The 20,210-nt window shown below is 48.6% G+C and overlaps 3 protein-coding genes across 5 annotated transcripts; 2 read left to right on the top strand and 1 right to left on the bottom strand.

Moving 5' to 3' along the window:
* On the bottom strand, window positions 1-12,434 carry septin5a (septin 5a). 2 transcript variants are annotated; one of them, XM_067227581.1, is made up of 12 exons: window positions 12,363-12,434; window positions 12,199-12,212; window positions 3,609-3,699; window positions 3,429-3,515; window positions 3,078-3,201; window positions 2,827-2,961; window positions 2,101-2,218; window positions 1,783-1,884; window positions 1,509-1,605; window positions 1,263-1,398; window positions 921-1,023; window positions 1-643 (listed from the first exon to the last, which is right to left on the bottom strand). In XM_067227581.1, exons 1-12 carry the CDS (start codon window positions 12,406-12,408, stop codon window positions 584-586), a joined length of 1,113 nt encoding a protein of 370 aa, XP_067083682.1. In that variant the 5' UTR covers window positions 12,409-12,434; the 3' UTR covers window positions 1-583. The 2 variants fall into 2 exon arrangements, with proteins under 2 accessions (XP_067083682.1, XP_067083681.1); XM_067227580.1 differs by lacking the exons at window positions 12,199-12,212; window positions 12,363-12,434 and adding an exon at window positions 5,272-5,625.
* A 573-nt stretch (window positions 12,435-13,007) lies between these two features.
* On the top strand, window positions 13,008-15,933 carry LOC136932484 (zinc-binding protein A33-like). 2 transcript variants are annotated; one of them, XM_067227576.1, is made up of 6 exons: window positions 13,008-13,060; window positions 13,148-13,641; window positions 13,840-13,935; window positions 14,061-14,291; window positions 14,381-14,403; window positions 14,488-15,933. In XM_067227576.1, the coding sequence occupies exons 2-6, from the start codon at window positions 13,168-13,170 to the stop codon at window positions 15,155-15,157; spliced, it is 1,494 nt and encodes a 497-aa protein (XP_067083677.1). In that variant the 5' UTR covers window positions 13,008-13,060; window positions 13,148-13,167; the 3' UTR covers window positions 15,158-15,933. The 2 variants fall into 2 exon arrangements, with proteins under 2 accessions (XP_067083677.1, XP_067083678.1); XM_067227577.1 differs by having other exon boundaries at window positions 13,015-13,345; window positions 13,493-13,641.
* A 1,956-nt stretch (window positions 15,934-17,889) lies between these two features.
* Window positions 17,890-19,556, top strand: LOC136932485 (E3 ubiquitin-protein ligase TRIM35-like). Its single transcript, XM_067227579.1, has one exon. The coding sequence runs from the start codon at window positions 18,089-18,091 to the stop codon at window positions 19,526-19,528; it is 1,440 nt and encodes a 479-aa protein (XP_067083680.1). The 5' UTR covers window positions 17,890-18,088; the 3' UTR covers window positions 19,529-19,556.
* The last annotated feature ends 654 nt before the right edge of the window (window positions 19,557-20,210 follow it).

Here is a 20,210-nt window from a genome sequence, read left to right as displayed (position 1 = left end):
TTGTTCTTAAAAGAATACGTGTATATTTATACAATTCAGCAAAAATACATAAAAAGTGCCTCAGACAGAAACAGTCTTTTTGGACAACAACCAGATGAAAACACTAAACACAAACATATACGCACGTTCAACATGAATACAAATGAATATCTATATTCAGATATAAAGCTGCAAAAAATCTTGCAATGCGCATACCCTGGAGAAATACCCTAAAGGATTCATCATTATATTCATAAATTAGATACAAGTAGCGGTCAGTTAAATTACAAGGTTACAATGGTTCATAATAACATTATATTAGGATCGTTACCAATATTAAGAAATGGGCTCGCAAACGAACACACAAAATTTGTAAAAAAAAAAAACATACTATTATCCAGGTGGACAAAATATACAAAACATAGGACTGATGAATTCACAGCCACAGGTGTGCCCCTACACAGAGTATATCAGTAACATGTTGGTACAGTTGACTGTGATGTTGTGTTCTTGCATTCAATGTCTGACAGTCTGGGTGTAGTTCAGGGGATGGCCAGCAGGGATCACTGTGGCCTGAGCCTGCTCTGGGAATCGTCATGGTAAATCACTCTTTGTCATGAATCTGCTGCTGCATCTTATTCAGCATCTCCTGCATCCTCTTCAGCTGGAGGGAGAGAGAAGCAGAAGAAGATGTATTATAGTTCACAGTGCTGTTAGACATTACGAGGCTAACTTAAGCAAATCTACAAATGTACTCTTGGCCTCCCTTTGAGTGTGTGAGTGTGTGTTTGTGTGAGTGTGCGCGAGAACGTGTATGTGTGTGTACTTGCGTGTATGAGTGAGTGAGTGTGTGTGCATAAGTGAGGGATTGTGTGTGCGTGCGTGCGCATGTATGAGTGAGTGAGTGTGTGTGTTGGTGAGGAGGGGCTCTGAATGTTCACCTCCTCGTCTTTCATCTTGATGAGCCTCTCGGTCTCCACGTCGGGGGTGGACAGGGGCAGGAAGGGGGTGGGGCTGTCCACGCGGTTGTCCTGGGTCAGTTTACTGTGGACCGGGGAAGGGAGGAGGGGAGGGGGAAGGAAAGGAAGAGAGGAGGTAGGACAGGATGGAAGGCAGGAGAGGAGGGAAGGAGGGAGGGAAGGAGGGAAAGTTAGGAGATGTAATATTGAAGCAACTTCGTCCATCCAATAGTTTCTCGCTGCTTCATCTAGAATTTTTTTTTATCTGTCTCTGTGTCTCCATGTTCTTTCCCATTTCGTTCTCTGTCTCGCTCGCTCACACACCTGGTCATCTCCTGGATGCACTGGGCCCTGTAGTTCTCGTAGTGCAGGTCACAGGTCACATCTTTCAGGTCGTGCATGTGGGACCGGATCAGCATGTTCCTCAGCTTCACAAAGTCACAGTGGGACTGGTTCTCCACTGAGAAGGACAGAGAACGTCACCATCATCATCATCATCATCATCATCATCATCATCATGTGTGTGTGTGTGGGGGGGCTACAGTAGAGGTGGATGTGTTTGTTCCTCACCCTCTACGATGCCCCAGGGGTACAGACGTCCTCGGACACGCTGGCCTCGAGCCTCCACCACCGTGTTGCTGCCGATCACTGCAAACGGCGCACACTCCTGCACACACACACAGATGTACACACACACACACATACACACACACACACACACACAGATGTACACACACACACACCCGCACACAGGCACACAATGGAGGGAACACAAAGTTAGAATCCTCTCGGTATTATTGTTGCATACACACACACACACAAACACGTAAACCCTGTGTTTCACCTTAAGCTCCTTGTCCAGCTGTTTAAACTCTTCATCCTCATCCGAGTCACATTCTGGGAACTGGTACACCTTGATGCCAAACTTCTCTATCTCCTCACGAACCTACACACACACACACACACACACACACACGTACAGACACACGCACACTCATGTTAACTGCATGTTTGCAGCTGCGTACCATTGCCGTACCCAAAAAGGAAAAGAGCAACACATCCTGTCTTTATACATCAGGATCAGGGACGAGGAAAGGACCGGGGTCAGGGGTCAGGGGTCAGGGCAGGGACGAGGTCAGAGTTCGGGTCAGTGAGAACTCACTCTGTCTTTCAGCCTCTTGATCTCGTTGGGAGTGAGGCAGTCGGCCTTGGAGATGAGGGGGACCACGTTGACCTTCTCATGAAGGGCCTTCATAAACTCCACATCTACCGGCCGCAGCCTGGAGACACACACACACACACACATATGTATACAGGCCAAACCCACAGTGTGTGTGTCTGCGTGTGGATTTGTCTCCCAGCTACAACGAACACCCTATCGACGACACACACACAAACACAGCGAGAGTGTCAACATGTGAGAGACTGAGAGGCAACACGACCACAAATGAATGTTTAAACGAAATGTCATCTACATCCATGAGTTTACGCAGAGGAAGATCTCTGTGCTGGCAGCATGTGAGGTGTCCCGAGGGCTGAGGGGGATCCCTGAGCCTGGGTCGGCTGTGAGGGGAGTGGGGGGTGGGGGGGTGGTTGTATGTAGGTGTTGGTGGGGGTGAGTGGTGGTAGGTAGGGGGGTAATAACAGTGTTTACAGTGTTAACACCGTCCTGTAGGCTCCACACCTCCCGCAAAACACCCTCCGACAGCACATTCCTCCGTGTGTGTGTCCGTGTGTGCAATTATGTGCGTGTAGAAGAAGAAACTTTCATTTGATCGAGTGATGCGATACGGTCACGTGCGGGGGAATGGCGACACCACAAACACACACCAACGAAATGACGCGCGCGTGTGTGTGTGTAGGCCCACGTGAGCGTGTGTGTTCTCACCCGTGCCCGAAGGGAGGGATGAAGTAGAGGCAGCAGTGGACGCGGTTGTCCTGGATGTTCTTCCTGTTCAGCCCGCTCTCGTCTCTGAAGTACTGCTCAAACTGCTGGTCTATATAGTCTGTTATGGGCTTCCAGCTGGGTCACACACACACACACAAAAGTTAGCCAAAGCTTGCTATAATAAAACAAGAACCAATAGCTATGAACAGTATGGACCAAGACCAGGACCAGGACCAGGACAATCAGCTCACCACTCATTGTTGTTGACAGCATCTCCAAACCCAGGAGTGTCCACGATGGTGAGTTTGAGCTTGACTCCCTTCTCCTCGATGTCAACAGTGTGTTTGATGATCTCCACCGTCTGGTTGATCCGCTCTGTGAGGGGAGAGGAGAGGAGGAGGAGGAGGAGGAGGAGGAAGAGGAGGATGGAGGAAGAGAAGCGAGGAAAAGAAAGGGAAGGAGGAGAGGACCGTGGAGCGCGTGGAAGAGTGTTAAGGAGGATCAGGAAAGGGGGAGGAGGAACATGATTGTATTGACCCTGGTTGTCCTGTGTTGTAGAGGTGACCATCCCTTCCTCTGACTCACACAGCTCTGCCACTCACCTTCAGCGTTGAGCAGCTTTCTGTCCTTGTACAGGTCTGTCAGGAACAGGCTGTTCACCAAGGTGGATTTACCCATACCAGACTCCCCTGTGACACACACACACACGCACGACTATTGGTGTTTTTGTTTCCGTCTTTAGTATTGCTTTTGTTTGAACACACACACACATACACACTGACCTGCAACCATGAGAGTGAAGTCAAATCCCTTCTTCACAGATTTCCTGTGGACCTGGTTAGGCAGCGTGGCAAAGCCCACATACTGCTTCTCCTGTGGGGGGAGGGGGAGAGGGAGGGAGGGAGGGAGGGAGGGAGGGAGGGAGGGAGGGAGGGAGGGAGGGAGGGAGGGAGGGAGGGAGGGAGGGAGGGAGGGAGGGAGGGAGGGAGGGAGGGAGGGAGGGAGGGAGGGAAGGGGAGAAGCGGAGAGGAAGAGAGGGAATTAGGCAGAGCAGGGCGGGGGAGGAGGAGGAGAAAGCAATGTCATAAAGGTCTTATAGATTCACGATAGACTCTATTGTTTGCCACATTGTGTAAGCAGGAGAGAACAAAGGCTACAATCTTGTCATGCTTTTGTGAATCATCGATCCATCGTCGCAACACCCTAGAACCCTGGAACCGGTTCCATCATCACAACAGTCAAGAACCCTGGAACTGGTTCCATCATCACAACACTCTAGAACCCTGGAACCAATTCTAACAGCCTAAAACTCTAAAACCATGAGACCATGTCCATCTTCACAACACTCTAGAACCCTTGAACCTGCATCCATGTTACCTTACCTGTCACAAACGGTTTAGTATACTCATGTAGGTACACAGGGACCGGGTACATTCTCAGGCTTATATAGATGTCTTGAAACCCTGCGATAGTTTGTCAGGTTTATACTGTAGACAGAACTGCAAAATGCATTCAGAGCATTCCACAGGGTCACTGAGTTGGGATTCTCCAACTGGACAGACACCGTGTATCGTACACACACGCATGCGCACACACACACACACACACAGTACCATTGGAGACCAATCTCTTACTGTAATACTGTAATGCTGCTGGGTGCAACCCTACTCACACACACTTACACATACACACACACACACACACACCAGCTCAGTCGACCACTGGCAGGCGGCCGCAGAGTAGTGACAGAGCCTTATTGACCAGTCCTGAAAGGCTCATTCACTCTCCAAACCCACTCTGAGCGAGCGCTCTGCAAACACACAGCCAGGGGTCCTGAGACGCTGTCATAACTTGTCATCCGCATATCCGACAGCCCCTGGGGGCAAAGAGAAACAAACCACACACAGACGCCAACAAAGTAGCACACACACACAGACGCAGACACACACCCACATTATTCCAGTGGGAGCCAGGCGAGGCGAGGCCCGCAGGCAGAGAACGGAGAAACCTGCCGATCAATGAGCTATCACACAAGCATTCGAAAACACCAGGGTGTGCGAGATCTCTCTTTCACACACACAGACATACACACACACACACACGTACACATGCACACACACCAGCAGGCAGAACACAGGATTCATGACATCATGACAACACAGTTCAAGAGAACCTGTGAGTTTCTATCACAGCTTGCTGAGGTTTGTGTATGATAAGTGACTCCTCTAGGAATCCAAATCAGTGTCTGGCCACCTGAACCTCTGTATTCCTCTCTCCCTCTCCTCCATCCCTCTCTCTTTCTCCCTCATCCCTCTCTCCCTCTCCTCCATCCGTCTCTCCCTCTCCTCCACCCCTCTCTCCCTCTCCTCCACCCCTCTCTCCCTCTCCTCCACTCCTCTCTCCCTCTCCTCCACCCCTCTCTCCCTCTCCTCCACCCCTCTTTACCTTCTGTCGAGCTGTCCTCACTCGGGGGCACAAAAGACGCTCCACCAATTTCTCCTGGAGCATGATGGCATCCATACCAGACCAGACCAGACTAGGACCGAGACCAGACCCAGGGCCAGACCCAGGACCAGGGGAGGGCAGGAGGACCGGAGCGCTAGAGGAAGGTCCAGGGGACTGTGACAGGACCACCTCCTCCAGCTGTCAGAGAGACTCTGCTGTTCTGCTGCTGCCGTGACGACGCCTCCTAAGACTCAAGTCTGCTCCTCCCTGCCGCACCAGCCCCGAACACACACACACCTCTTTCCTGTTTTCCCCCTCACTACGTCTTTGTTACTTCTCTCTCTCTCACTCTCACTCTCTCTCTCTCTCTCTCTCTCTCTCTCTCTCTCTCTCCCTTTCCTTTCAGCCCCGCGGTGGAACACTGCTTCTTGTACAGACAGGTACAGGTATAATAGAGAGGGAGAGCGAAGGAAAGAAACCAAAAGAGAGACAGCTAGAGAGAGAGAGATAACTAAACCGAGAGACGGAGAGACGGAGAGAGAGAGCGAGAGCCAACGAGCGATGGAAAGTGGTGAGTGAGGTAGAGAGAGGTAGTAATTTAAGGGAGGAAGCAAGGGAGGAAGGAGAAGACGGGCGGAGGAATGAAATACTCTCATTCATTCATCCTGCAGTTCCTCCCCCTCTCTCCCCGGCTAGAAAAATAAAGCTTTTAGTAGCAAGCCACCAGCCAGATGCACACACACAGACACAGACACACACACACAAGCACACAATAGATCGACACAGACACACATAAACAAAGAAACTAACATTTCACAATATGAAAAAGAGGCCAAAGGTTTAGACAAGGTGTCCTGAATCTAACCCTGGAAGAATCTCTGGTTCCTGTGTGGACCTGTAACCTTAACTCCCTTCTGACAGAAAGCTTAACAAAGCAGAAAGGTCCTGTCACTCTAGCTAGCTGAAGCAGGAGAATACCCAAAGTAGCCTTTTAGCTCGACGTGTGAGTGTGTGTGTGTGTGGGCGAGGGTATGTATTTGTATTGTCGGTGTGAATAGAAGGCCTGCCCGTGTGTGTGTGTGTGTGTGTATTTTCTGTGCGAATACAAGGCTTGCCCATGTCTAGACGGCATATTAAAGAACAAACGGGTTGCTGGCTTGTAAGAAGCCCAGCTGTAAAGAGCTCGCAGTGGAAATGCACGAGGAGGAGACCATGAGAGCACTTAAGCAGGCACACAATTACTGCCAGATGCAGGGTTTGTCAGTGAGCGAGAGGGAGGGAGGGAGAAAACGAGAGAACGGGAGAGACGGAGTGGCAGTCAGAGAGGAGAGAGACAGAACGACAGGGGAGAGGGGAAGGGAAAGGAAGAGAAAGAAGGAACACAGACAGAAAGAAAGACTGGGCCATATTGGTTTAAAGAGAAGACTATGTGGGTACAGCCACGGTGATTCCACAGTAGCTCTTGGTGTTCATGGTCTGCCGCTAGTTCTGATCTCAGCCACAGGAGGGCGACAGAGGGTTCCGGGGACACTAGGACAACCCGGGGAGGAGAGGGAGAAGGAGGGAGGGGCAGGGTGAGGGTGAGGATATGGGGACCGACGGATGGAAGATCAATGGATCAAGATGGAGCTCAGTGTGTGTGTGTGTGTGTGTGAGAAAAGAGAGTTTAAATAATAGAGCAGATGTCCTGGAGTGACATCACAATAGACCCCCTCAGGCCCCTCCCACCTCTCTCACTAGCCAGCTGTCCTCCCATCTGATTGGCTGTGACACCTGCATATCTCCCGGACACACACTGATATAATCACAACTATATTTCAAGTGTGTCCAATATCCACCAGAGAATGTTCTAGATGCAGATAAGCTGAGGCTGAGACCACCCATCCAATCAAACAACAAAGTGTATTAACTCTCTCCTGTCGGCCTAACTGCTCCAATCAAAACAACCATCCAATCTCCATTCTGGAATAACAGCCGAACTATTCAGTCAGATTGTGAATAAATCTGTGCGTGTGAGTGTGTAAGTGTATGTGTTAGAGTGTGTGTGTGAGTTTCACACCCTTTTTGTACAAGGCAGTTTTAGGTCTGGTTCACAGCCGGTGCCCAATCTCCAACCAGTTCTTCGGGTTTTGACGGCGAAAAAAAAACAGCTTGTGGCCAGGATAACTGGTTCCAGAACGGCACCAACTCGTAGCTCATCTAGAACCGTTCGACTTACGTCAGGATCCTGGGGCGGGAATGTCATGACCAACCCTAGACCAACTGAATTTGTGACCACCATTTAAAAAACAGAGCTTCAGGGAGGAACTTCCATTGATTGTGCTTGGCTTCAGCACCAGCATGGACATCAAATCTAAACTGTGGCCCACGGAGGAGACTAGCTGTCTCCTCGCAAGGGATTGTGATGCCGATGTAGGGCTTGCAAAACCAGGAGCAATACTTTCAAGAAACACTGTGGTCAGACATTGTTGTTGTTGTGCTTGTTGGCGCTAGCATCGCTGGGAAAGCGGAGACATACACACGTATACAGTGACAAAGTGACGTGGCTCTCCTGGGCAAAAGCGGTTCTTAGAAGGTTTCGCAAGCTGAACCAACCAAACGACAGTATCAACAGCCCAGAACCAGAACTAGGTTGGCAGTGGAAAGAGGGTATCAGAGCCTGTCCATATCCCAGTGAGCTGGGCCCAGACCCAGTCCAGCCATCCCCGGGTCCAGCTGGGATGGTGTTCCTGTCATATGTCACTGCTGTGGCCTTTCAGGAAGTGCTTCTGAAAAGGCCACAGCAGTAAACTGCACGCCTATTACCAAGAGCAGGACATGAACACGCGCACACGCATCCACACGCACACACTCGCAGCACAAAGGAACGTCCACACGCGCGCGCACACGCAAACAAATCGTGAGTGTTGAATACACAGATGCCAGCAAACGTGCACACCCTCACACACCCACACACCAGAGAGTTGGCAATGCCAAACAAACACGAAGCCAGGTTGTCTTCTTCTCAGAGACAGAGATGTAAGGAGGTGTGACCTTCTCCGAGTGTCCAGACCCAGCAGCAGTGTTCACGTCATTAACCTCCAATGGCCGACTGAGGGGCGTCTGACTGCTGACACGGTCAGGAGAAACCAGACCGGAAGGAGGAGATAATGGAGAGATTGAGTGAGGATGAGCGAGGGAGTGAGAGAGAAGGGCAGAGAGATTTAGAGATGGGGGAGGGGGGATGAGACAGGGAAGAGGGAGGAGGTGAGAGAAGAAAACATTGGAGAAGGAAAGAGAGACTGAAAGAGATATAGACCTTTAACCCTCACCCCCCCCATCCCTCCCTCCATCCCTCCCCGTACAGCTTGCTCTTTTGAGAGATGTGAGTGTCTCCTCGCTACGCGTTCTTTAGCATGCTAATGCGACAGCGTGTAATTGCTCTGGCAACAATAGGCCGCCCCAGGGAAGGGCTCTTGGCTAGCGTAGCCTTGCGTAAGCGTCTGCCCACTCCTTCACAATGGGTTCTCACATAGGGTGGGGGGGTGGGATGGGCTAGCGTAGCATTAGCATTTAGCATCTGAGAGACACCCCGTGGAGGGTACTGAGGTCCTGTGTCACACGGACGGGGAGAGAGACACTCCAGCAGCGGTGACACAAGGGACATTTCAATCAGGTCGTCAGGGAGACATCAAACCATGCATGTCGTCACGGCGCCTAGGGGTGGAAGGTGAACTCAAGCTGACATGTCATTTTTTTACATGTTAGAACACTACAAGATAGACACTACAACACAGAACTAGAACCTTCTAGTTCCGGTTCCACCTGACAGGAACCAAAACGGTTTCCTAAATTATTTCTTCATAACTTCTGAAAAATGGAAAAATCTCAGATGACACAGTCTGGTCCAGGGATACGTCCATGTTGACTTGTCTTACATGGGCCTCCCATCAAAGAGTGAGAGGTTGAGGAAGTGATCCGCTCCGTTTCATCCAGCTCATTGGATCTGAGCAGAAAAACTCTTCTCCAAACAACGTATAATCCAAAATGTATCAAGGTCGCACCAAACTGTTCATGAAGAGGGCTTGGAGGAGTGGAATCTGGGTCAGGCCTGGGTTATTTCTGAACCCGGGAAGAGCTGCATGGGTAGTGGGGGGGGGGGGGGGGGCTTTACAGAAGCACAGGAGGCAAACCTGTGTGTGTGTGTGAGGGAGGGGGGGTAGGAAGGGGGGGCAGAGCAGTCTATACAGGAGCACAGGAGTGGAAGACCTGGGGCAGGAGATGAAAGATAAAATCGCTGTAACGTGATGTTCTACACACACACACACACACACACATGTAGACACATACTTTCTCTCTCACACACACACACATGTAGACACATACTCTCTCTCTCACACACACACACATGTAGACACATACTCTCTCTCTCACACACACACGCTCTACTGGATGACTGGCATTGTGAGCATGTTTAGAGGATAAGAACAGGCGCCATCGCTCGCACACCGCCATGGGAACACACACAAACATTCATGTGCAGGGTGTAGCCAGGTGTGTATCACCATGGAGAACACAGGAGGTACAACTGCAGAAGCTCCTCTGTTGGTGTAGAAACAGCACAGCCGTCCTGGTGTTTGTAGTCGAGCTCAATCTAATGATGACCATAGTCTCTCTTACTCTGTATTGGCCTCCCCCCTGTAGAGACCAGCCCGCCCCAGGGGGGAGCCCCGCCCATTCTAGCCCCACAGCTGCTCCTCTCTTCTCATGGAGGTGGGGGTCAGGGGGCCATCTGTGGCTGCGAGAGTGTGTCTGTGTCGTGTGTGAGTGGGTGTGTGAGTGTGTGAGTGTGTGTGAGTGTGTGTATGCGTGTGTGGAGGGGGTAGTTGAGGACTGCTCAGACTGGAAGGGCAGTAGTATGGATGCAGATGTATACATCTGTTTCTCTGGGTGGAAGAAAGATCAACCACTAAACATCTATGAACTATCTGTCACACAACCACTAGGTTTATAAAAAGGTGCAGTACTTTCATAACTAGATTGTATTTTCATAGACTTCAGTTGGTTGCTTTTCATTGGTTGCTTTTCATTGGTTGCTTTTCATTGGTTGCTTTTCATTGGTTGCTTTTCATTGGTATACTGGGTTGAGGAGATCTAGATGGATGGACAGGACCTCAAACTGACATCACTGGTCTAACTGGTCACACTGCTGGTAGTGGGAGATGTTAGAGGAAGGACTTAAAATCCCCACTCAAATTCTTATTCCCACAGTAACCAAAGAAACCAACAGTGCAGATTACCAGGATGTGTGAGTGAGCCCCCCCACCAGCCTACGCATGGCCTGTCATCGCCGCAAGGGATTGTGGGTATGATGTAATGTGATGTTTGAGAGATAAGAACGAATGGAACGTTGTTGCTAGGCAACCCGTCAGAGCGACTGTCTACCCTGGTGTGGTTGATCATTTTGGTGATGTAGCCTAACCTGGTAGCTCTCTTTCTCTATTTTTCCATCCATCCCTCTCTCCCTCCCCCGCTCTCACCCTCCCACAACCACTTCCCTCCCTTCACACCATACAGTCAGATAGTGAATGTGTGTGTGTGTGTGTGTGTGAAAGTGTGTATGTGAGAGAGTGATTGTGTGTGTGACTCAGAGAGGGTGCAGTGTGAAAATGTGTGAGAGTGTGGGTGTTTGAGCGAAAGGTAACTGCTAGCACCTGCTACAAAATCTCAACTGTAGTCTCAGAAGCTCTGTGACATCATCAGTGTACAGTACTATACACACAAACACCAACACACAACAGCCATAATAATCCTGAGCGGAAAATCCCAGATTAGGATCCTGGTGCCAGGGTTTGCTTGGACTCTCCAATACGGGAGATCCCCTGAGGAATGTGATGGTTTGTCCCTTACAGGCCCGACCTCAGCCCGCCTCACCACACTAGAGGCTTCCGCACACAAGACATACACATAGGCTACATATATAAACACACACACAATCACAATAACACACCCACAATAGATACATGTGTCTATGTACACGCACACACACCACACCAGTAGTACTGGAGACCCTACCAGAGGCCTATGCACACACACAATACACACATCTATGTACACACACACACATACACACACACACACACTCCTCTTGACACTGACTCTTACTCAGACAGAGAGCCCAATGCAGACCTGAGATAGTCCTCAAGCCCTCCCATGAAGGATAGCATTTCTAGCAACTGAGCTCCACCTGCATGACCCTGCAGTAGGGGTAGGCCTATCTGTGGATCACAGCTCATTTTACATTTTAGCGGGTATATTGGATATCCTAGCGGGCTATGCCTTTGTATCAAAGACACTATACCGCTGACCCGCAGTTTACTTAAAGATACCCAGACCGACACCAGGAATCTTGGATGCTACTTTTACCGAATAAAGTAAGAAATACAAACGAGCTTTCTTTCGGGTAAACCGTCCAAGAGACTGGAGAAATCGTTCATTCGAACGGAAGCAGGTCAATCCAGTACGAGGATGAGGGCACGCGCCAGAGGATGGGGGATGAGAGCGAGCCTTGGGTACCATTTGAATGCGTGCGCATCCTCTGTGCTGAATCTGTCCAACACGCGCCCGAATATGGTTATATATAATCCCGTGGGTTATTTACATGCTCATCGTAGCTCGTGATGCGATAGCATGGTAACCGGGTCTACCGGGCATCTTGGTGATGACGATTACAATAGATAACCCATATATCTAAAGCAGGGCTCGGTAACGACTATGTTGAAATCGAGCATGTCTGTGTGACATCTGATGCCCCGGTTTGGAAAGGTAAACGCTGCTGTATCCGCATGCATGCCCGCGTGCACTTGTATTAGGATACGCCATTTGCATTGTTTTCTTTAATTGAAAAAAAACAACGCATTCAGTGCAACACCCAACCCTGTTTCTTACCTCGGTGCTCTCATCTGGTGGTCATTGTTGAGTCGGATGAAGCGCAGGTGGACGGACACAGCGACGCCCAGATACATTAGGAGAGAGCGACAGAGAACAGCATGAAACCAACCACTGTTTTTACACAACAGCGTCAATACAAATCTCACAGGGCTGATTCTTACCCGATTTTATCGGGATCCGGCTCTTGTAGCGAATGTTGGTCGTCATCTTCACCACTCTCCTCCCTTGCTCTTGCGAAAGGACGGCTAGTGAAAGCACCCTCTCTCCTCGCGTCATCCACGGACCGGTCTGTAGAGGGAGGGGTTGCGACATCGCCCAAAGCCCCGCCCCTCTCGGTGTGGTACCCAGTTTTGGTTGAAAACAAGCCGATTTTGACGGGTCTGTCTGTGATAATATTGCATCAACACTTTCAACTTACCTGCAGTGACAACTTTCTACAGTAGCTTGGACGAGGCAACAGGGTACCATGTCAAGCACTGAAATTGTTGTAAACCTGGCCTCAAGAATCTATTCATCATTGTAACAGTTTTACTTTTCAGTCATTCAAACTAAACTCTATCCCTAGCATGCCTATACACCTATTCATATAGAGTACATGAAGTGTTGTATCTGCAGTATTACTGATGAAAACCTTTCCAACCTTACCAAGACTTACAGTAATAGCTCCGTATCCTGCAGTCCTACAGCACCATCTAGAGGAGAGAGAAGGAGTTGTAGGTAAGGAACAAAGCAAGGGGATGAACTATGAACTAGTTAACTGAAATTGAAAGTAGATTTCTGACATTGTATAAACTAAGACAGTCGCCATTTCAGGGTGTGGGACAGACCTGGGAGTTATATGCTGTGAACTTTTAAAAAGGTAAAAAGTAAACTTAATTGTTTTGGTAATAATTACAACATAAAGATACTTTGCATTGGGCTCATTCTCAATATTTGTCGATATTAGCAGCAGCATTTCCAGAAACCATGGCTGAGAAATTTGAGAGTTACTTGAACTGTCACGTCTGCTCAGAGACTTTCAGAGATCCTGTGTCTCTGGGCTGCCACCACAGCTTCTGCTCCAGCTGTCTGACTAAGTTCTGGGATCAGGCTAAAAACAAGAACTGTCCAGTCTGTAAGAGAAAATCCTCTAAAGAGATTCCAGGTATCAACCTTTCTTTGAAGGATTTAGCTGACTCATTTGCTGGGAGACAGAAAGCAGGATCGTCTGAAGAGAGGAGAGGAGAGGAGGAGATGGAGGTGTGTAGCAAACACTCAGAGGAGTGTAAGACAGTGGCTGGTGTCGTCAGAGAGTCTGAGGTGCTCTGCAGTCTGCACAGTGAGAAGCTGAAGCTGTTCTGTCAGGAGGATAAAGAACCCGTCTGCGTGGTGTGTCAGACCTCCAGAAAACACAGATCTCACACCTGTGTCCCAGTAGATGAAGCTGCCCAGGATCACAGGGTGAGAGGAAGAAGATTGTCAGATAAACATGGTGTTTTGAGATCAAATACAAGGACACTCTTGAAGTAGTTAAAGTTTCCTTTAACGGATGATACTAATTATTTTTCTTTTCTGTTGCCACTGCAAAATACCTTACAATAGCTCTTTTCTGATTCATTATAGATGAAGATTGTAAATGTCTGTCATGTGTCATTCCAGGAAGAAATTCAGACTGCCCTGAAGCCCTTAGAAAAGAAGCTAGAGGACTGTAATAAAGTTAAACTAACGTGTGAAAAGATTGCAGAACACATTGAGGTACAGTACAGTACGTGTTAGCCAATGCTGTGACCAACAGGCATTGAATCGATCAGTAAAGATTTGTTTATTATTTAAAAACAAATAATAAAATGCTAATGTGAGGTCTTCTCTGACTCTAACAGACCCAGACAGTAAACACAGAGAAGCAGATAAAGGAGAAGTTCAACAAGTTTCACCAGTTTCTACACGAGGAAGAACAGGCCAGGACTGCAGCTCTGAGGAGAGAGGGCAAAGAGAAGAGTGAGACAATGAAAGAAAAGTTTGAGGGAATAAATAGAGAGATGGCCTCACTTTCAGACACAATTGAAGCCATAAAGCAGGAGCTAAATGCAGACGATGTGTCATTCCTGCAGGTAAGGATGTGTTTCAGTTGACAATTCATGCTATTCTGAAACATGGTTTTGATGACCATGCTTATCATTGCCCTTTTCTGTTCATTCAGCGCTTCAGAATCACAGAGAAGAAGTACGTGAATTTATAATTAATCTTTTATTTGTTTAACTTTTAATCTCCACCCTCATCAACACTGATCATGAACATTTGTTCCAGAGCCCAGGTCACACTGCCGGATCCACAGCTGGTCTCAGGAGCGCTGATAGACGTGGCCAAACACCTCGGCAACCTGACCTTCAGAGTGTGGGAGAAGATGAGGGGGGTGGTCAGCTTCACTCCTGTCATTCTGGACCCCAACACTGCACACCCCATGCTCTCTCTGTCTGATGATCTGACCAGTGTTAGACAGGCAGGCTCAAAACAGCAGCTCCCTGACAACCCAGAGAGGTACACCAAGTACGCCACTGTTCTGGGTTCTGAGGGGTTCAGCTCAGGGAAGCACAGCTGGGAGGTGGAGGTGGGGGACCATCCTGTCTGGACTATAGGTGTGGTCAGAGAGTCAGCAGACAGGAAGGGGGAGCTGAATGCATCCCCAGAGTATGGACTCTGGTGTGTATTGCAGAGGAGTGGTGAGTACACTGATGGTCTGCGTAACACTCTCCCTCTGAAGAGGAGACTCCAGAGGATCAGAGTTCAGCTGGACTGGGACAGGGGGGAGGTGTCCTTCTACCACCCTGAAGACATGACTCACATCCACACTCATAAAGACTCCTTCACTGAGAAACTCTACCCATGCTTCTCTATTGGAGAAGCTGGTGATGCCAAACACCCTGACGTCAAGATCTGCCAATCCGAGGTGTCTGTGTCTGTGATGTCATCCCAGTGAGGTGTGGGGTAGTTTTAGTCCCACTCCTCTGAACTGCTGAGTGGAGGTTGCAAGTTCAAATGTCTCCCTGTATGTTGCTTTAGATGAAAGCATCTGTTAAATGAGCACATTATTATTGTTATGATAAACGTGTCAACCTGTCCAATTCAGGTAACATATGATCCTACATGTATGTTAGTCACATCCAGTATGAAGGTGTTGGAGTTGGGCCTCGGCCCTCATACTGGGTCTGTTGTATCTCTGTTGTATCTCTGTTGTATCTCTGTTGTATCTCTGTCATCCTCTGCTTCTATGAGAAGGTAGGATGCAGTACTGGGGATATGATGTCATACCTACAACATGTAGATATTCTTTATATGTGTGTTTCGTGGGGAGGAGGGCTTGATCATGTATCGTGTATCTAGATCTCTGAAAGGAGGTGTGGATTAGGTGTGTATTAATGTTAAGATATCTTAGTTGAGTTATACAATAATGACTGGATTTAGGGGTTCTGGGGTGATGTTTGTCCTTGAGGGTTTAGGTTGGCTGAGGGGCAGTTCTATGGGCGTATGTGAAGCCCTCTGTGACATTGCTTGTAAAAAGGGCTATACAAATACATTTTGATTTGATGTAGTAATGACCTGGGGTATTTATGTTCGAGGGGATTTTATCACTGTCACAGAAATTTGGGAGTGTGTTATTTGTAGACAGAAAGTTTGTGAATTCAAATCATTATATTTTCAAATATGTTAATGAGGGGTTAGGATTAAGCAGCTTGTATGTTGTCCTCTGACTGAGGCAAGCAGATTTTGTGTTGTTTGATTTCTGTAGTAAAATAAATGGTAAACTGATTGCGATTGTTTGTTCCCTGCCGCCCATCTACAACCTGATTTCACAAGTTCAGTAACACACCAGCGATTGAATACATTTTTCTATTGAAGCAGGGCTGGTAGCAGAGCTGAGCATGGGGCGGTTGGTGGAGGCTGGTAGCAGAGCCAGGCCTGGGGTCCTGAGGGGACGAGAGTGTGACTACTGGGATGCACAGGAATGAATGATGATGTGAAGCGTGCATGCATATTTACCAGGCATTGAACTCGGGGTGTGGAGGAGAGTCCTGGTGGGTCACGGCCGAGCAGCAGCTCAAGCAGATCCCCAAAAGGTCGCCGACAACGTCCCAGAACAGGGAGAAGGCGGAAGCCAACTCAGCTGCCGTGAGCTCCAGGCGGCAGGCGGGTTCAGGGTGGCGGAGCAGGACGATGGTGCGGGGGGCAGAGACCTGGGAGGGAGGAGAAGGTCGGCCAGGTCCACGTCATCACCCTGGAGGACGGCTGCCCGGAGGGAGGGAGACACGGGGGAAGGTCTGCCATCTGCATTGTTTTCTTTCATACATGATGAGAGAGCGACCGAGAACAGCATGAAACCAACCACTGTTTTTACACAACAGCGTCAATACAAATACGTCAAATCTCACAGGGCTGATTCTTACCTGATTTAATCGGGATCCGGCTCTTGAAGCGAATGTTGGTCGTCATCTTCACCACTCTCCTCCCTTGCTCTTGCGAAAGGACGGCTCGTGAAAGCACCCTCTCTCCTCGCGTCATCTACGGACCGGTCTGTAGAGGAAGGGGTTGCGACATCACCCAAAGCCCCGCCCCTCTCGGTGTGGTACCCAGTTGTGGTTCAAAACAAGCCGATTTTGACGGGTCTGTCTGTGATAATATTGCATCAACACTTTCAACTTACCTGCAGTGACAACAGTCACCTGCAGTGCTTGGATGAGGGAACAGGGTACCATGTCAAGCACTGAAATGTTTGTAAACCTGGGCCCAAGCATCTATTCATCACTGAACAGTTTTACTTTTCAGATATTCAAACGGAACTCTATCCCTAGCATGCCTATACACCTAATCGTATAGAGTAAATTAAGTGTTGTATCTGCAGTATTTCTGATGAAAACCTTTCCAACCTTACCATGAAATTATGTGAAATCAATAGTATAATAGTTATGGCATTTTATGACATGGTTCAAATGTGTTGTGATCTATATAAGTTTCACATTCTATAAGGAGGTGTCAGTAGGTCAGGAGTCAGTTGGCTGAGCGGTGAGGGAATCGGGCTAGTAATCCGAAGGTTGCCAGTTCGATTCCCGGTCGTGCCAACTGACGTTGTGTCCTTGGGCAAGGCACTTCACCCTACTTGCCTCGGGGGAATGTCCCTGTACTTACTGTAAGTCGCTCTGGATAAGAGCGTCTGCTAAATGACTAAATGTAAATGTCTATAAAAAACTTAATAAAAAACAATTAGCCGTCACAGCATTTAGCAATAGTGTGCAAATCTGCTCCCTACTTGTTAGTGCTTCAGGTGTGCATGAGTGGTCCGCCCCCTAGTGGATCTCTGGTGGAACTGCAGGTGACCCTGCTGCCTCCAGCCAAGCAGGAACAGAGTTCTGCTGCTCTAAGGAGAGAAGCAAAAGAGTTCTGCAGAGAAGTCATGTTTTGGTCTCATTAGAAGATGTTAAAATGAATCCATCTCTATCCTCTGTTTGGTCTTGATGCAGATTGATCCATTTTCAAATAACCAACCCTTGTCTTACAGTAGCATACTTACAAGAGTTCAGGTAAAATTGTATTTGTTCACACACGCTCACAGATACTGCAATCACAAACATGGATATGAAAACCATGTACCTGTATCCTGGCTACAGTGTAGCAATGCCTTTCACACCTCATAAAACCAGACTTTCCAGTATGATCCACTTGAGTAGAACTGAAAGAGTATTTTCACTTCCTTGAGGAGAAGAGACGGCATTGAAGGGAGTGAGATCGACACAACAACTAACCAAAAGAAACAAAGGAATAAGACACATCAGAGACCCACCTGCCTGGTCAGACGTGAAGCTGAAGGATCGACTGAACTGGGATTCCTGAATACAACAGAACCACTGAAGACAAAATGGCAGAGAAGTCTCTCCTGGAGAGTTACCTGAACTGTCACGTCTGCTCAGAGACTTTCAGAGATCCTGTGTCTCTGGGCTGCCACCACAGCTTCTGCTCCAGCTGTCTGACTAAGTTCTGGGATCAGGCTAAAAACAAGAACTGTCCAGTCTGTAAGAGAAAATCCTCTAAAGACGCAATAGTAAACTTTTCATTGAAGGATTTAGCTGACTCATTTGCTGGGAGACAGAAAGCAGGATCGTCTGAAGAGAGGAGAGGAGAGGAGGGGGTGGAGGTGGTGTGTAGCAAACACTCAGAGGAGCCTAACTGGTTCTGTGAGGAGGAACAGAGAGCTGTGTGTCACGTCTGTGAGTTCCCTGCCCACCACAACCACAAGGTGGTTCCTCTAGAAGAGGCAGTGAACAGCCTGAAGGAGAAACTGGAGGGTGACTTACAGTCTCTGCAGGAAAAGCAGGACAAATACAAACATGTGGAGAAGACGTACCAGGAAGTAGTGCAGCACTCTAAGAAGCAGCTGGTCACCACGGAGACACAGATCAGGGTTCAGTTTGAGAAGCTGCACCAGTTCCTGAGAGAGGAAGAGGAGGCCAGACTGGCAGCTGTGAGGGAGGAAGAGGAGGAGAAGGGGAAGACCATCTCCAGAGAGATGAAGAAGATTCAGGCCCAGATCTCCTCTCTCTCCGTCAGCATCTCTGCTGTGGAACAGCAGCTGCAGAAACAGAAGGTGTCGTTTCTCAGCAGCTATAAACACACTCAGTCCAGCACCAGAGCCCAGGTCACACTGCCGGATCCACAGCTGGTCTCAGGAGCGCTGATAGACGTGGCCAAACACCTCGGCAACCTGACCTTCAGAGTGTGGGAGAAGATGAGGGGGGTGGTCAGCTTCACTCCTGTCATTCTGGACCCCAACACTGCAGCTCCCTGGCTCTCTCTGTCTGATGATCTGACCAGTTTTAGAAACACAGGCTCAGAGCAGAAGCTCCCTGACAACCCAGAGAGGAACACCAAGTACAACATTGTTCTGGGTTCTGAGGGGTTCAGCTCAGGGAAGCACAGCTGGGAGGTGGAGGTGGGGGACCATCCTGACTGGACTATAGGTGTGGTCAGAGAGTCAGCAGACAGGAAGAGGGAGCTTAAAGCATCCCCAGAGTATGGAGTCTGGTGTGTATTGCAGAGGAGTGGTAGGTACACTGATGGTCTGAGTAACACTCTCCCTCTGAAGAGGAGACTCCAGAGGGTCAGAGTTCAGCTGGACTGGGACAGGGGGGAGGTGTCCTTCTACGACCCTGAAGACATGACTCACATCCACACTCATAAAGACTCCTTCACTGAGAAACTCTACCCATACTTCTCTATTGGAGAAGCTGGTGATGCCAAACACCCTGACGTCAAGATCTGCCAATCCGAGGTGTCTGTGTCTGTGATGTCATCCCAGTGAGGTGTGTGGTAGTTTTAGTCCCACTCCTCTGAACTGCTGAGTGGAGGTTGCAAGTTCAAATGTCTCCCTGTATATTGCTTTAGATGAAAGCATCTGTTAAATGAGCACATTATTATTGTTATGATAAACGTGTCAACCTGTCCAATTCAGGTAACATATGATCCTACATGTATGTTAGTCACATCCAGTATGAAGGTGTTGGAGTTGGGCCTCGGCCCTCATACTGGGTCTGTTGCATCTCTGTTGTATCTCTGTTGTATCTCTGTTGTATCTCTGTTGTATCTCTGTCATCCTCTGCTTCTATGAGAAGGTAGGATGCAGTACTGGGGATATGATGTCATACCTACAACATGTAGATATTCTTTATATGTGTGTTTCGTGGGGAGGAGGGTTTGATCATGTATCGTGTATCTATATCTCTGAAAGGAGGTGTGGATTAGGTGTGTATTAATGTTAAGATATCTTAGTTGAGTTAGACAATAATGACTGGATCTAGGGGTTCTGGGGTGATGTTTGTCCTTGAGGGTTTAGGTTGGCTGAGGGGCAGTTCTATGGGCGTATGTGAAGCCCTCTGTGACATTGCTTGTAAAAAGGGCTATACAAATACATTTTGATTTGATGTAGTAATGACCTGGGGTATTTATGTTCGAGGGGATTTTATCACTGTCACAGAAATTTGGGA

Source organism: Osmerus mordax, chromosome 24, assembly GCF_038355195.1.
Source record: "Osmerus mordax isolate fOsmMor3 chromosome 24, fOsmMor3.pri, whole genome shotgun sequence".
NCBI lineage: Eukaryota > Metazoa > Chordata > Actinopteri > Osmeriformes > Osmeridae > Osmerus > Osmerus mordax.
Note: the sequence above shows the minus strand (reverse complement) of the source record. Positions and strands in the feature narration are given on the sequence as shown.